At 48.3% G+C, this 14,206-nt stretch overlaps 1 protein-coding gene across 3 annotated transcripts in view; it reads left to right on the top strand.

The window, feature by feature from the left end:
* The window catches only part of LOC147102602 (uncharacterized), a 115,668-nt gene that overhangs the window by 83,078 nt on the left and 18,384 nt on the right, over positions 1-14,206 (top strand). For 2 of the 3 annotated variants that reach the window (XM_085963256.1, XM_085963257.1), the window contains one exon: positions 13,764-13,846. In XM_085963256.1, coding sequence (XP_085819382.1) covers positions 13,764-13,846 — 83 coding nt within the window. Of the gene's footprint in view, positions 1-13,763; positions 13,848-14,206 lie in introns of those variants that run through there. The other variant, XR_015073032.1, reaches the window with a different exon arrangement.

Below are 14,206 nucleotides of genomic sequence, written 5' to 3'. Positions count from 1 at the left end.
GTACGACACCTTCCCTGTTGGAATCAGTACTAACCCATTCCTAGGTCCAGGTGTCATTATGGGGCACTTAACCTCTTTATCCCGTGTCTTTGGGGCTGATGGTAGGGGCTTCTTATCGTGCGCTACTAGTTCAGTAGCATTGACTGCGTTTGGAGGATCTGGGACCGCACGTGTATCGAAACTCTGAGTCCAGTCTATTCCAGACCTGGAATCTTGCCATTGCCATTTAAAAGCGATGGACACCCCCTTCTGGCATTTACGTTCCGATCCTCCCACACACACACAAACCCCTTGTTCCTCCTTCCACCACTTGTCCCCAACATAATTTCCCCCCCCCCCCCCTTTGTCCCCACAATCGATCTGTACGAGTCATTCCCCAATCTTTCCCAATCCGTGGATTCATTACCCTTTGCCTTGTCTGTTTTCCGTAGCCACCACCACCATCCCACGGAGATACTTCCCCAGCATTCTCGGCACACTTGCCTTCCCTCGTTCACCAGTACCTTTTTGGTGGTGACATTTAATTTGGGGCAGGGCACTGATGCTTCACCCAATTTGTAACCAGTGTGATTGGAATATTTAGTGGGATTTGACCCCAACCCATCCGGCCATTCTCCCTCATGGAGGTATGTAGCTATCCCGTCATAGCCCCGTGCTCTACCTCCCTGTGTTATGGTGGGCCCGGCTCCTCCCATATACCCGTAAGTAAACGACATCTCGATGTCGCCTCGCTCCATCTGTCCTGATCTGATCAGGATTACCAACAGGCCCAGCCACAGAGTGCATTCCATCCTGCGTCATCCGTTCGACTCGCCTCTGCAAATAAAAGAAAAGAAAAATAGCAACGTTCTGTGAGAGGTCTTCGCTCCACAGGTCAAACTTCGGTTATATACAGTACATATTACACATGCTGTGATTGCTGCAATCACCGCGTCCCTTTTTCCTTACTGTCCGGTTGGGACCTCTTGCGGCTCGGGGTCGGTGTGCGAGGAGGCGTCCAAGGCACCCTAGGTCGGGGTGTTCGACTACTCCTTCTCACCGCTCCGCTCTCTGGGTTTTCATCGTCATCCCACAACATGGGAGAAAAACTTCCATTGGTCAAACTCATGATCGTTCCCTGGGCTCTGGTTCGCTTTATTCCCCTTTTCCTGGGGCCATAGAGTTTACATTGATTAATGTGGAACCACTTTGTCCGTTTTGGCAGCTGCACTGCATAAACCATAGGGCTTGCCTTGTCCGCTATCCTGTACGGCCCCATGTACAGTGGCTCGACAGCCCCTACCCGGGCATAATTTCTCACCATGACCTGGTCCCCTACTTTCCACTCCTGTACTCTCTGTGGCTCTAACAGCATTCTATTCTTCTGCTGCTGGCTTCCCATTGTACTTTCCTCAAGGTCTCATGGAGGTCTTTTACGAACCTGTCCCGGTTGACCTCCCTCGTTTGGGCTTCGGTCAGGACCGGTACCAACACACGAGTCGGGGCCCTCATCGCCCTACCGGTCATCAGCTCATACGGAGAGTGTCCTGTGCTTTTGGAGAGGCTGGCCCGGATATTCATGAGAACTAGAGGCAGGAGCTCATCCCATTTCTTTGGGTACCCCCCTATCTCCTTCCTAAGCCTTTCCTTTAAGGTCCGGTTCATCCTTTCCACTATTCCCGATGATTGGGGGTTGTGGGCCACATGCCATTTTCCCTGTATCCCTAAAAGTTTCAGGGTGGTCTGCACGACTTGTCCTGTGAAATGGCTCCCCTGATCTGATTCCACTACCTGGGGCAATCCCCATCGGGAGAACACATCCCTTACTAGGATCTTAGCCGTGTTTAACGCTGTGGCTGTTCGACAAGGGAAGGCCTCAACCCACTTCGAGAAAATGTTCACCAACCCCAGACAATACTTGTTGCCTGCTTTTGTGGTGGGCAGGAGCCCAATGAAGTTTATTTGTATAGAACGCCATGGTCCCTCTACCCTCCTAACGTGTCCCAACGGTGCCTTTTTACGGCGGGGGTCTGGATTATTCGCAGCGCACACTAGGCAATCCCTGCAATATTCCATCACCTCTTCCCTGAGATGAGGCCACCAACCCACCTCCTCCACTTTCTTCCAGGGAGTCTCCGGCCCTGGATGTCCAGCTCCCGGAGCCCCGTGAGCTAGCTGCATAAATTCCTCCCGGTACTGTGTGGGCACGATCCACCTTTCCCCTTTAAACAGCATCCCCTCTTTGACCACTATATCTGCTGCTCCAAAAGGACCCTCAATTGGTTCCCCATCAACCCTTTTCTTAATCACGGTTTTTAAAACCGCATCTTGTGCTTGAACCTGGGTCAGGTCTGGGGGCAACTTCACCTCCTGTGGGCTCTCCATATCCCTTATGGCCGTGATCTGTCCAGATTGGTACGGGTCCCAAAGTACTCCCTCCCTGGCCCCCTTTTTTGCCAACTTGTCGGCCTTCTGATTATCTTTCCATTTAGGCTCGATTTTAGAGTGCGCCTTTACTTTTTGAATGTAATACTCCCCTTGATTGTGTTCAGCAGTGGGGCGATTACTAACGGTTTCCCGTCGGCGGACTTGAATCCTCGTCTAGCCCATATTGCCAGATATTCAGTGCAAGAATTGCAAATGAACATTGAGTCTGAGCATATTGTGTAGGGGGTTGGGAATTCCTCGGGATGCGTGACCACATAAGCTACAGCCGCCAGCTCGGTCTGCTGTGTGCTCATTGTGCTGGGGAGTTCGATGGCTTTCTCTATTCCGGCCCCTGGGTCATAAGTTCCACACCCTGTCCTAAGCTCTCCGTTTGTCACCGAGCTGGACCCATCCACATATATATCTCCCTGTCAGATGTTGCCCGGCCCGGAATCCCATGTTTACATCCCGTACCCCTTCTATCATGCACACGTGATTCGTCCCTGGATAAATCATGTTCAAGGCCAGCTTAGGTTCCGCCAATCTTTCCACTCTCAGGTTCATCTGGGAGAGTAGCAATGTCCAGTGGGCAATACGACTGCTACTCACTGTCCCATCTTTTATCCTCCCATCCAATAGCATCTGTGTCGCGGTATGACATGTCAGTAAGGTTATTAAAGATGACCCCGGAAACGTTTGATGGCCCACTAGCTCACCAGAGGTGTCTTTCACAGTTCGAGTAACCCCTCTCTACATCTGTCAGGACTTGGGAGGCATAAGGCACTGGTCTCAACTTGTCATGCCATTCTTGGAGCAACACTGCACTCAAACTATCCCCAGTAGCTGCTACCTCCAGATAAAAATCTTCATTCCCGTTTATTGCTCCTACTCCGGGTGCAGTTTGTAAATTTTCCTTTAGTCGAGTAAATGCCTCCTTACAACTCTCATCCCATTCCCATCCTACTCCTTTCCTAAGGAGTCTAAGTAAAGGGGCTGCCGTGGCTGCATAGCCTTCAATAAAATCCCTGCAATACCCTGTCATACCAAGAAAAGATCTCACCCCAGTTACACTCTTTGGGGCGGGTAGTTCCTGTACTGCCCTCCTCTTCGCCTCGTTGACAGCCCTTTCCCCTGCCATAATCGTCAATACTAAGAATTTCACCTCCTCCTATCTTATTTGGGCTTTCTTGGGGTTTGCCTTAAACCCTGCCTCCCCCAACAGCTTTAATAGCTCGTCCAGTAGTGGCCCGTGGCCCTCTACACTTTCTGAGAATAATAATAGGTCATCCACGTACTGGATCAACTGGCTAGGCTGACTGAAATTCTTTAAAGCATTAGCCATACACTGATGGAAAATTGAGGGACTGTTATGAAACCCTTGCGGGAGGCACGTCCACATATACTGTTGCCCTTTGAATGTAAAGGCCAATTTATACTGATCCTCCCGTCGTTCTGGGATAGACCAGAACCCATGAGCTATGTCCAATACAGTGAACGTCGTTGCCTCTGCAGGGATATTCCCTATTAGATCGGCTACTGCTGCTACCGTGGGCTCACATGCTGGAATATCTTTATTGAGAACCCGGTAGTCTACTGTGGCTCTCCATGACTGATCGGGCTTCTTAACTGGCCATAGGGCTGTATGTACATGGGTCGCTATCGGCCTCAGTACCCCTTGTTCCACGAGAGAGCTCAGTGCAGTTTCCATGTCTTTCTCTGCCTCCCTCAGGCGTGTTAAGGAAACGGACTCTGGCTTTTAAATCCAACCGAGGGGAGGAGAATAAACAAAAGGGAAAAGTACACGAGATGAAGGGAAGCGTGGATGGTAGAAAAGAATGGAAGCAGGAGCGGGGTAAGGTGGACAGATCCCAGGCCTGCTTTAACTGTGGGAGAATGGGACACTGAAACAGGGAGTGCAAGTTCCCAAAAAGAGAAAAACCAGGATACGGGGGTCCTTCAGGGTCAAAACCGTGGGTAGTAGAGGAGAGGGTAGAAGACCCGCTGGAACTTCTAGTGACCGCGTTACGGCAGGTTATGGGCAAAGACCAGGGAAAGCTGGACGCTGCCGTATGCGGTGAAAAGCCCAGCGCGCCCCCACTTCTCCCATGACTAGGACCCACCCAGCCCGAGTACCTGTGCCCGCTCACCTACGATGAGTGAGGCAGACCTTGTGTAGAGATCAGGGTAGAGGCCGTTTCGGGGAAAGTATCTCGTGGACACCGGCGCTGCCAGTACACTGGTTCACTCACCAGGGTTTGTCGGCAGCCACTAAGTTAGAAGGGGGTACCCTGGACGGGGTAAAGGACGAAATTTTAATGGAGAAAGTGAAAGGTAGCGCCTGTACTATGAAACCGAAGGGTAGCTATGACTTGGAACAATTGGTCCGTAGCACCCCGGTGAGACCTGCCCCACTCATCGTAGGTGAGCGGGCACAGGTACTCGGGCTGGGTGGGTCCTAGTCATGGGGGAAGTGGGGGCGCGCTGGGCTTTTCACTGCATACGGCAGCGTCCAGCTTTCCCTGGACATTGCCCATAACCTGCTGTAACGCGATCACTCGAAGTTCCAGCGGGTCTTCTACCCTCTCCTTCCCCGCCTCCACTACCTGAGGGGAAAACTATACTGTTTCTGAGGTCGCAACATTGGGTCCCCGTGTACCTCCACCTTTACCCCCGTTACCCTTCCGCAGTCACTGCGAGATTATTTTTCACATACCCCAGATACCTTTCCAGGGTGCTACGGACCAATTGTTCCAAGTCATAGCTACCCTTCGGTTTCATAGTACAGACACTACCTTTCACTTTCTCCGCCTTGGGAATAACTAGATCTTCCTCAGGTTTATCAGAACCAACCGCCCCCCATAGACAGTGGTTTCTCATATCCACGACCACATAGTGGACCAGCATAAAATCAGCTCCGAGGACCCCCGCGCCGGGCTGATCCCATTGCATCAGTACGCATTCCCACTTAGTGACAAGGGGCCCTAACCGTATAGACAAAGGTTTCGATACCGCCCCAGCCTGCTCGTTCCCTGTGAAACCCACTAACTTAAATAGGACCCTGCTCGACCATGGAGAAGTGGTTGGGTTTGGTGAGTGAACCACTGTACTGGAAGCTCCGGTGTCCACTAGATACTTTCCCCAAACGGCCTCTCAAGAAGGAGTTAGATGTATTTCTTAAGGCTAAAGGGATCAAGGGATATGGGGAGAAGGCAGGGACAGGGTACTGAATTTGGATGATCAGCCATGATCCCATTGAATGGCGGAGCAGGCTCGAGGGGCCGAATGGCCTGCTCCGATCTTCTATGTTTCTACCCTGATCTCTACACAAGGTCTGCCCCACTCATCGTAGGTGAGCGGGCACAGGTACTCGGGCTGGGTGCGCCCTAGCCATGGGGGAAGTGGGGACGCGCTGGGCTTTTCACCACATAGGGCTGCGTCCCGCTTTCCCTGGTCTTTGTCCATAACCTGCCGTAACGCGGTCACTAGAGGTTCCAGCGGGTCTTCTACCCTCTCCTTCTCCGCCTCTACTACCCGTGGTTTTGACCCTGAGGGACCCCCGTATCCTGGTTTTTCCCTTTTTGGGAACTTGCACTCCCTTTTCCAGTGTCCCATTCTGCCACAGTTAACGCACGCCTGGGATCTGTCCACCTTACCCCCCTCCTGCTTCCATTCTTTTCTACCATCCACGCTTCCCTTCATCTCGTGTACTTTTCCCTTTTTGTTTATTCTCCTCCCCTCGGTTGGATTTAAAAGCCAGAGTCAGTTTCCTTAACATGCCTGACTATTATTAACATCCTCGGAGTCGAACCATGATTCCGCCCTCGCCCTGATCCGTGGCAGGCTGTTAGTCACTAGGGTCCTGAACCAATGATTCCTGGGAGCCCCTAACAACGGTGCTTGGGCTAGATTTCCCCCCGCCGCTTTCAGATACACGGGCCACAACCTGTCTGCGAATGTATCCGGTGCCTCGTCAGCCAGCTGTCTGCTCTGATCGACCTGCAAGAACGGGCTGCCCTGGCTATATCCCAGCGCCATTAAAATGTTGTCCTTTACCCTGTCCAGGGTACCCCCTCCTAACTGAGTGGCTGCCGACAAACCCTGGTACAGCTTCCCATCTAGAGAGAACAGTGTCAGCTTTTTCCGTTCGTCGTTGTCCCAATTATTGATCCCCCCCCCCCCCCCCCCCCCCTGCTATCTGCTCTACATTGGCAAAATGAACAGAGGCATCCCCTCGGTGCTTCAGTTTCGGCACACTGGCCAGCATTTCCTGCAACTGAAGGGACGTGTAGGGAAGCCCAGAATCACTGCAATGGCCTCTGACCACCGCCTTGTGGGGGTGGACCGAACTTTTGCTGTCGCAGGACCCATCGGTCCCGGTGGTCCCTGTGCTTCGGGAGCCGGTCGAACCTCTCTATACTGGATCCCATCATCGGGCTCCTTTTCCTCCTCATCCCAGTCTACCCCAACTTCCCCTGGACCATGAGACAAACCATCCCCCTGGCCCTGGATAATGCTCGGGTCAACGTACGGATTTTTTCATTACACGGCCCGTGATCTTCATGTACCCGGTGTTTGACTACCCTGTCTGTCACCCGTGTATCTTTTAACTGCTCCTCGGCCTTGTCAACTCTCTCTGAGTTCCTATTACCTTCCTCACGCTGAGCCTGACCCTGCCTTCTGCTTTCGGTGACCTGACATTGCAGGTACTCGAACGTGTTTCTAGCTGTTTCTTCCTGCGCTTTTCTCTTCTGCCTTTCAGAGCTCAAATCTTGTCAGCCGGTTCACTACGGCCTCTCTCTCTCCTGCCCTACTTTCTGATTCCTGTTTCTCTATTCCTAAATGCTCAACTTTTTCTGTGAGCATCTGAATTTGTTTCTGCATACATATTGGCCAAATCGCCCTTTCCTTCAATTTCTTATGTAAACTACTACACGTCCACGCTACCGCTTTCTCAAACGGACTGTCAGAGTGTAACATTTTCCGCACCCAGTGCTCAGAAATGTTTACTTTCCCAAACACATTCGAGGATATCCTATCCTCCGTCGCGGGTTTCTTGCACTTAACCCTGTCCATAATTTTGTTCTAAACCTTGACGTCCTGCCGCGGTCGCCAGATTCTGTAAGGGGGTTTCTCCGATACCAGTCCCCCATTACACACAGTTCTTGGACGTCAGGATTTATAAAAACAAAATACACATGGCACAGGGTTTTGGCTCAACCTTTGATTCGTTTGTTTATTGAACACACGCACACACAATTACTTCCTCCGTATAAATCCTTATGATTTATATCAGGCTAACAACCCCAAAATACAAACCCCTACGCAAGGGTCATTTGCATCGACACTATGACACAGTTAAACGCGTCGCGATTTGACTGTTACACATAAAGTTACCCAGACTCGATCACAAAACCCTTATTGTGATCTGACTGAAACTCTCAAACTCACTCAGACTCAATCACAAAAGCCCCCTCTACGATTTGGCTGAAACATACAATCACCACTCCCGATCGGCTGTCTCTTGGAGTTGATTGTAGGCCCGAATCTTTCTGTTCGCTGTTCTGCCGTCGAAGTGATCTTAATTTAAACCAAAACCAACTTGCAGCATTTCCTGGCCCCCTCCTGAGCATACGATTCGTTTCAAAATGTGTGAATTGTCCCAGGTGTTGTCCATTGATTAGAGATATCTTTCTGACAGTGCAACCTTCCCAAAGTGACTGCATATGCGAAGTTGTTGGTTTCTGTTAGCATTCGTATTCAAAAGGTTCGAGGCCCGGCCCATTGTTTAGGCCTGCACTGAAACTTGATATTTGGGGGCCATGGTCTAATGTGGACAATGTAACCCTTTAAGGTAGATGAATATGCAGATGTTCTTGTTCAGATTTTAGATTCGTAGTTTCGGCTGCGATGTTTCAATTAACCCTTTATCGCCGAGCCCTTTTTGCAGCCTCTGCAGTTTTGGGTTTTTATATTTCATAGTCCAATATTTTTACCGTTGGGGGGGGTTGGGGGCGGGAGGAATCGATCCTACACCTACACTGTCCCATCAAACACTCCCAGGTGAGGTACAGCACGGGTTAGGTACAGCACGGGTTAGATACAGAGTAAAGCTCCCTCTACACTGTCCCATCAAACAATACAATACAATACAAATCGCTTTATTGGCATGATAAGGTACATCTTATGTTGCCAAAGCATCAAAATACATTTATGGTTGAACACATAAACGCGGTTCCATTCATACAGTGTATAAACAGGTATATCCCTGAGTTTATAAATATATTTTCGCCTTGTTTATATATACTCTTGTCTTAGTTTACTGGTTGTCCCTCTGTTCATGGCAAGCTGTAACATAGTGTGCCGCCAGTGTTACACAGCTTCTCTCCTCCCCCAGTAGGAATGGGAGTTTTTGGTTGTCAGTCAGATTTCTGAATTCAGGGCATATTTGTGAGAATTTTTGATAGAAATTCTCTCTGATGCCCTGATATTTTCCACAGGCTGTGAGGAAGTGCATCTCTGTCTCAACTACTCCCTGACTGCAGTGAGAGCATATCCTGTCTTCTCTTGGCAGCCTGGTCTGCCTGTGTCTGCCTTTTTCGATCGCTAGGCTATGTTCGCTAAGTCTGTACCTTGTCAAGGTTCTTCTCAGTTTGTTATCCTTTACCATGGTCAGGTAATCAGCTATGTTGTATTGTCTGTTTAGGGCCAAGTAGCAATTGAGTTTGCTTTGGGTTTTTGTTGTTTCTGCCCAATATGACAGATATTTTTCCTTTTGCTTAGCGACGATTGTGTTGGGTCGAATTCTTTGTGTTACCCTGTCACTGTCCTGGGGCTGGTTATTGTTAGTATTGTTATTAGTTACTTTATTGAGTCCCAGGACTAGTTGACTGAGGGTATTCTTCTTTATGGTCAGCTCTTGGCATTTCAGGGCGTCGTAGTGATAGCATTGGGGGTTGCTCATTTGTAGGTGATTCCAAAATTTGGTGGCTCTTTTTTGGATAGTGATTATTAATGGGTATTGGCCTAGTTCCGCCCTGCATGCGTTGTTTACTGTTTTCCTTTGAGTCCGGAGGATACTTTTACAGAATTCCGCATGTAGGATCTCAATTGGGTGTTTGTCCCATTTTGCAAAATCTTGTTGTGTTAGTGGTCCCCAGACCTCACTGCCATAGAGTGCAATTGGTTCAATTACTGATTTGAAAATTTTGAGCCAAATGCTAATTGGGATTTCTATTTGGATTGATTTTTTGATGGCATAGAAAGCCCTTCTTGCTTTCTCTTTCAGTTCATTCACAGCCAGTTTGAAGTTTCCCGTAGAACTGATTTTTAAGCCCAAGTATGTGTAGTGAGTGGTTTGTTCAATTTTGGTTGTTCCTACTGTGAAATTTATTGTGGGTTCATGTTGTTTGGATCTTTGCTGGAACACAAGGACTTTGGTTTTTTGGGGATTTATTGTCAGGGCCCAAGTCTGGCAGTACGACTCCAGCAGGTCCAGGTTCTGCTGTAGACCCTCCTTAGTTGGTGACAGCAGAACCAGGTCGTCGGCATAGAGGAGGAATTTAACCTTGGATTCATATAGGGTGAGGCCGGGTGCTGTAGATTGTTCAAGTAGTTTTGCCAATCCATTAATGTAAATATTAAAGAGTGTCGGTGAGATTGGCGAGCCCTGCGTCACCCCCCGCCCCTGTGGGAAGTATTTTGTTTGTTTGTCTCCAATTTTAACTGCACATTTATTGTTTGTATACATTGATTTAATTACATCATATGTTTTCCCTCCTACCCCGCTTTCGATAAGTTTCAGGAATAAACTGTCATGCCAGATGGAGTCGAAAGCCTTCTGGAAATCTACAAAGCATGCGTAGATTTTGCTTTTGTTATGGTGAACGTGTTTGTCAATTAGGGTCTGTAGGGTGAAGATATGATCGGATGTTCTATAGTTTGGCAGGAATCCAATTTGGCTTTTACTCAAGACATTGTGCTCTTCAAGGAAGTTTATAAGTCTTTTGTTTATGATGCTACAGAATACCTTCCCCAGGTTACTGTTTACACAGATGCCTCGATAGTTGTTTGGGTCGATTTTGTCCCCACTTTTGTATATGGGTGTTATGAGTCCTTTGTTCCAGATGTCAGGGAAATAACCGACACTCAGAACCAAGTTGAAGAGTTTTAGGATAGCCAGTTTCAGTTTGTCGTCTGCGTGTTTAATCATCTCGTTTAGTATGCCGTCTGTCCCGCAAGCTTTTCCTGGTCGCAGGTCCTTGAGTTTTTCAAGAAGTTCTTTTTCTGTTATTATGGCGTCTAGCGGGTTTTGGTTATCTTTTATGGCCATTTCAAGCTTTTCAAGTTTTTTGCGTATTTGGTGTTGCTCTGGTCCTAGTGTGTTTTTCTGGTATAATTTTTCAAAGTGGTTTACCCATGTGTCCCCATTTTGAATGGACAAATCGTCGTGTTGTTTTTTGTGTAGTGTTTTCAAGTTGTCCCAGAAACAATTCGACTCAATGGATTCCTCCATGGAGCTGAGTGTATTCTTAATAAATTGCTCTTTTTTGGTCCTGAGTGTGTTTCTGTATTGTGTTAGCGTCTGACAATAAGTAAGGCGTAATTCCTCGTTTTCTGGATGTCTGTGTTTTTGGTTTGATAGTTTTCTAAGTTTTTTCCTCATGTTATGGCAATCATGGTCAAACCATTTTTCATAGTTTTTTGTTTTGGGTTTGTTCTTGCGAGCTTTCAAGTTTGCATTTGTTGCCAAATTATCAAAAATATTGTTTAGTTTACTAACTGCCCGGTTTACGCCTTCTTTATTGTGAGTGTATATGTTATCCAGAAAGGTGTCTAAGAGAGCTTGAGTTGATGCATTGCTAATTGTTTTCTGGTATTTTTCCGTGTCATTTTTGGCCCATCTGTACGATTTTTTGGTGTTGTACAGTTTACTGGGTTGTGTTTCTATGTTGTTTGTTTCTGTCTTTTTGAGAAACATAGTAATTTGGCTGTGATCTGACAGTGTTGTTTGTGGTTTGACTGTGAATGCTCTGAGAGGATGGGTCCAAGTCGGTAATCATATAGTCTACTGTGCTGCAGCCAAGAGGTGAGCAGTAGGTCGATCTTCCTAGGAGGTCTCCTATGAACCTACCATTGACAATGTACAGACCCAGGTTTCGACAGAGCTGTAGTAGCTGTTTACCGTTGGTATTTGACTGCTTGTCGCAGTTATGCCTGTATGGAAGGGAAGGGATGTCAAAGTGGTTATTCCCGAATACGTAATTGTTTCCCTGATTATTGGTGAAGTCTGGTTCTTCGCCCGTTCTTGAATTGAGGTCCCCACAGATCAACACGTTCCCCTGGGCCTGGTATTGGATAATTTCCCCCTCCATGTTGGAGAAGGTGTCCTCTTTGTAGTACGGGGAATCGATTGGAGGGATATAAAGTGCGCAAATGTAAACATCTTGGGTGTTTGAGATAATCTCCCTCTCAAGTTTGAGCCACATATGGTTTTCGCCCTTTTTTATAAATTTGATGTAATTCTTAAGTTCTGTTTTAAACCAGATCAGTATGCCTCCGGAGTCTCTGCCTTGGGTTACACTTGGTAATTTATTGGAGGGGACCACTAGCTCAGTGTACCCTTGGGGACAGCCGGTGTGTCCTTTTCCTTTATACCAAGTTTCCTGTAAAATGATAATATCTAGATCTTTAGTTTCCTCTATGAACTCTGGGGTCCTACTCTTCACTTCTCGCAGTGAAGAGCGTAGACCTTGGATATTCCAGGTCGAAATATATAAGGATTTCATGTTAAGTTTTATCTTTTTCTATGATAGGTTAAAGAGTGGTACGTGTTTGTCGTGTCTAAGTGTGGGGAAAAAAAAGATCACCCCAGTTGTCTACAAAAGTTAATACAATTTGGTTACAGTTCTTTCTATTAATTAGTCCTTGATCCATAAGGCGGAAGTAGATGCTGCTGCACATCTGCTTATTGTCTCTTAATGGATTGTTTCTGTCTGAGGTATTGCGTACGTCCTGTGCATCTCTCCCTCTGTCTGGCTGGTAGCGGTCCTATTCCCCTGTGGGACACTCCCAGGGCAGGTACAGCACGGATTAGATAGAGTAAAGCTCCCTCTACACTGTCCCATCAAACACTCCCAGGACAGGTACAGCACGGGTTAGATACAGAGTGAAGCTCCCTCTACACTGTCCCATCAAACACTCCCAGGGCAGGTACACCATGAGTTAGATACAGAGTGAAGCTCCCTCTACACTGTCCCATCAAACACTCCCAGGGCAGGTACACCATGAGTTAGATACAGAGTAAAGCTCCCTCTACACTGTCCCATCAAACACTCCCAGGGCAGGTACAGCACGGGTTAGATACAGAGTAAAGCTCCCTCTACACTGTCCCATCAAACACTCCCAGGGCAGATACAGCACGGGTTAGATACAGAGTAAAGCTCCCTCTACACTGTCCCATCAAACACTCCCAGGTGAGGTACAGCACGGGTTAGATACAGAGTAAAGCTCCCTCTACACTGTCCCATCAGCACTCCCAGGGCAGGTACAGCATGGGTTAGATACAGAGTAAAGCTCCCTCTACACTGTCCCATCAAACACTCCCAGGGCAGGTACAGCACGGGTTAGATACAGAGTAAAGCTCCCTCTACACTGTCCCATCAAACACTCGCGGGGCAGGTACAGCGCGGGTTAGATACAGAGTAAAGCTCCCTCTACACTATCCCATCAAACACTCCCAGGTGAGGTACAGCACGGGTTAGATACAGAGTAAAGCTCCCTCTACACTGTCCCATCAAACACTCGCGGGGCAGGTACAGCGCGGGGTTAGATACAGAGTAAAGCTCCCTCTACACTATCCCATCAAACACTCCCAGGTGAGGTACAGCACGGGTTAGATACAGAGTAAAGCTCCCTCTACACTGTCCCATCAAACACTCCCAGGTGAGGTACAGCACGGGTTAGATACAGAGTAAAGCTCCCTCTACACTGTCCCATCAGCACTCCCAGGGCAGGTACAGCACGGGTTAGATACAGAGTAAAGTTCCCTCTGCAGTGTCCCATCAAATACTCCCAGGTGAGGTACAGCACGGGTTAGATACAGAGTAAAGCTTCCTTGACACCGTACACTGTCTGTGGATAGTGATCAGGAGTGGGAACCCTTGCTGATTTTCCCCATTCTAGCTCATGCTGCGCATGTTCCAATTGTGTCCCAACTGCTGTAGGAATTTCATGTCAGGTTTCTCTCCAAATCAACAGTACAAACGTAAGTAACATTTGGCCGTTGTTTTGTTTTATTCCAACATGGCTATACCACTCTAGTCTCTGGAATCCTGATGTTTCTCTTGTTCCTGTTTCAGGTCCTCTTTCATCATCACTACCCTGAAATCTCTTCGGTTGGACACCGGTTGAACAGATGGACCCTCTTTGCTTACTGCGTGGCGTAAGTGGGGCACATCGCACAAACATGCGGCTAAGGGTAGACTTGGACCTTGGACCTTGAACCTTAGTGGTGGGACCGGGCCTCGGTTTAACATCTCATCCAAAAGACGGCACCTCCGACAGTGTAGCACTCCCTCATTACTGCACTGGAGTGTCAGCCTAGATTATGTGCTCAAGGCTCTGGAATGGGACTTGAACCCACAACCTTCTGACTCAGAGGAAAGAGTGCTGCCCACTGAGTCATGGCTGCCAGTTGCCAGTGAAGAGCTGTTGCTGTGCTGGGCAATTATCCAGCATGGGAGGAGGGGTACCCGGGAAGGGGGCAGGGACAGCAGGAGTGCTGAAGGGCAAGGATACCCTT

This window comes from Somniosus microcephalus, chromosome 21, assembly GCF_052327205.1.
Source record: "Somniosus microcephalus isolate GS21.2 chromosome 21, FLI_Smic_1.0, whole genome shotgun sequence".
Classification (NCBI taxonomy): Eukaryota; Metazoa; Chordata; class Chondrichthyes; order Squaliformes; family Somniosidae; genus Somniosus; species Somniosus microcephalus.
Note: the sequence above shows the minus strand (reverse complement) of the source record. Positions and strands in the feature narration are given on the sequence as shown.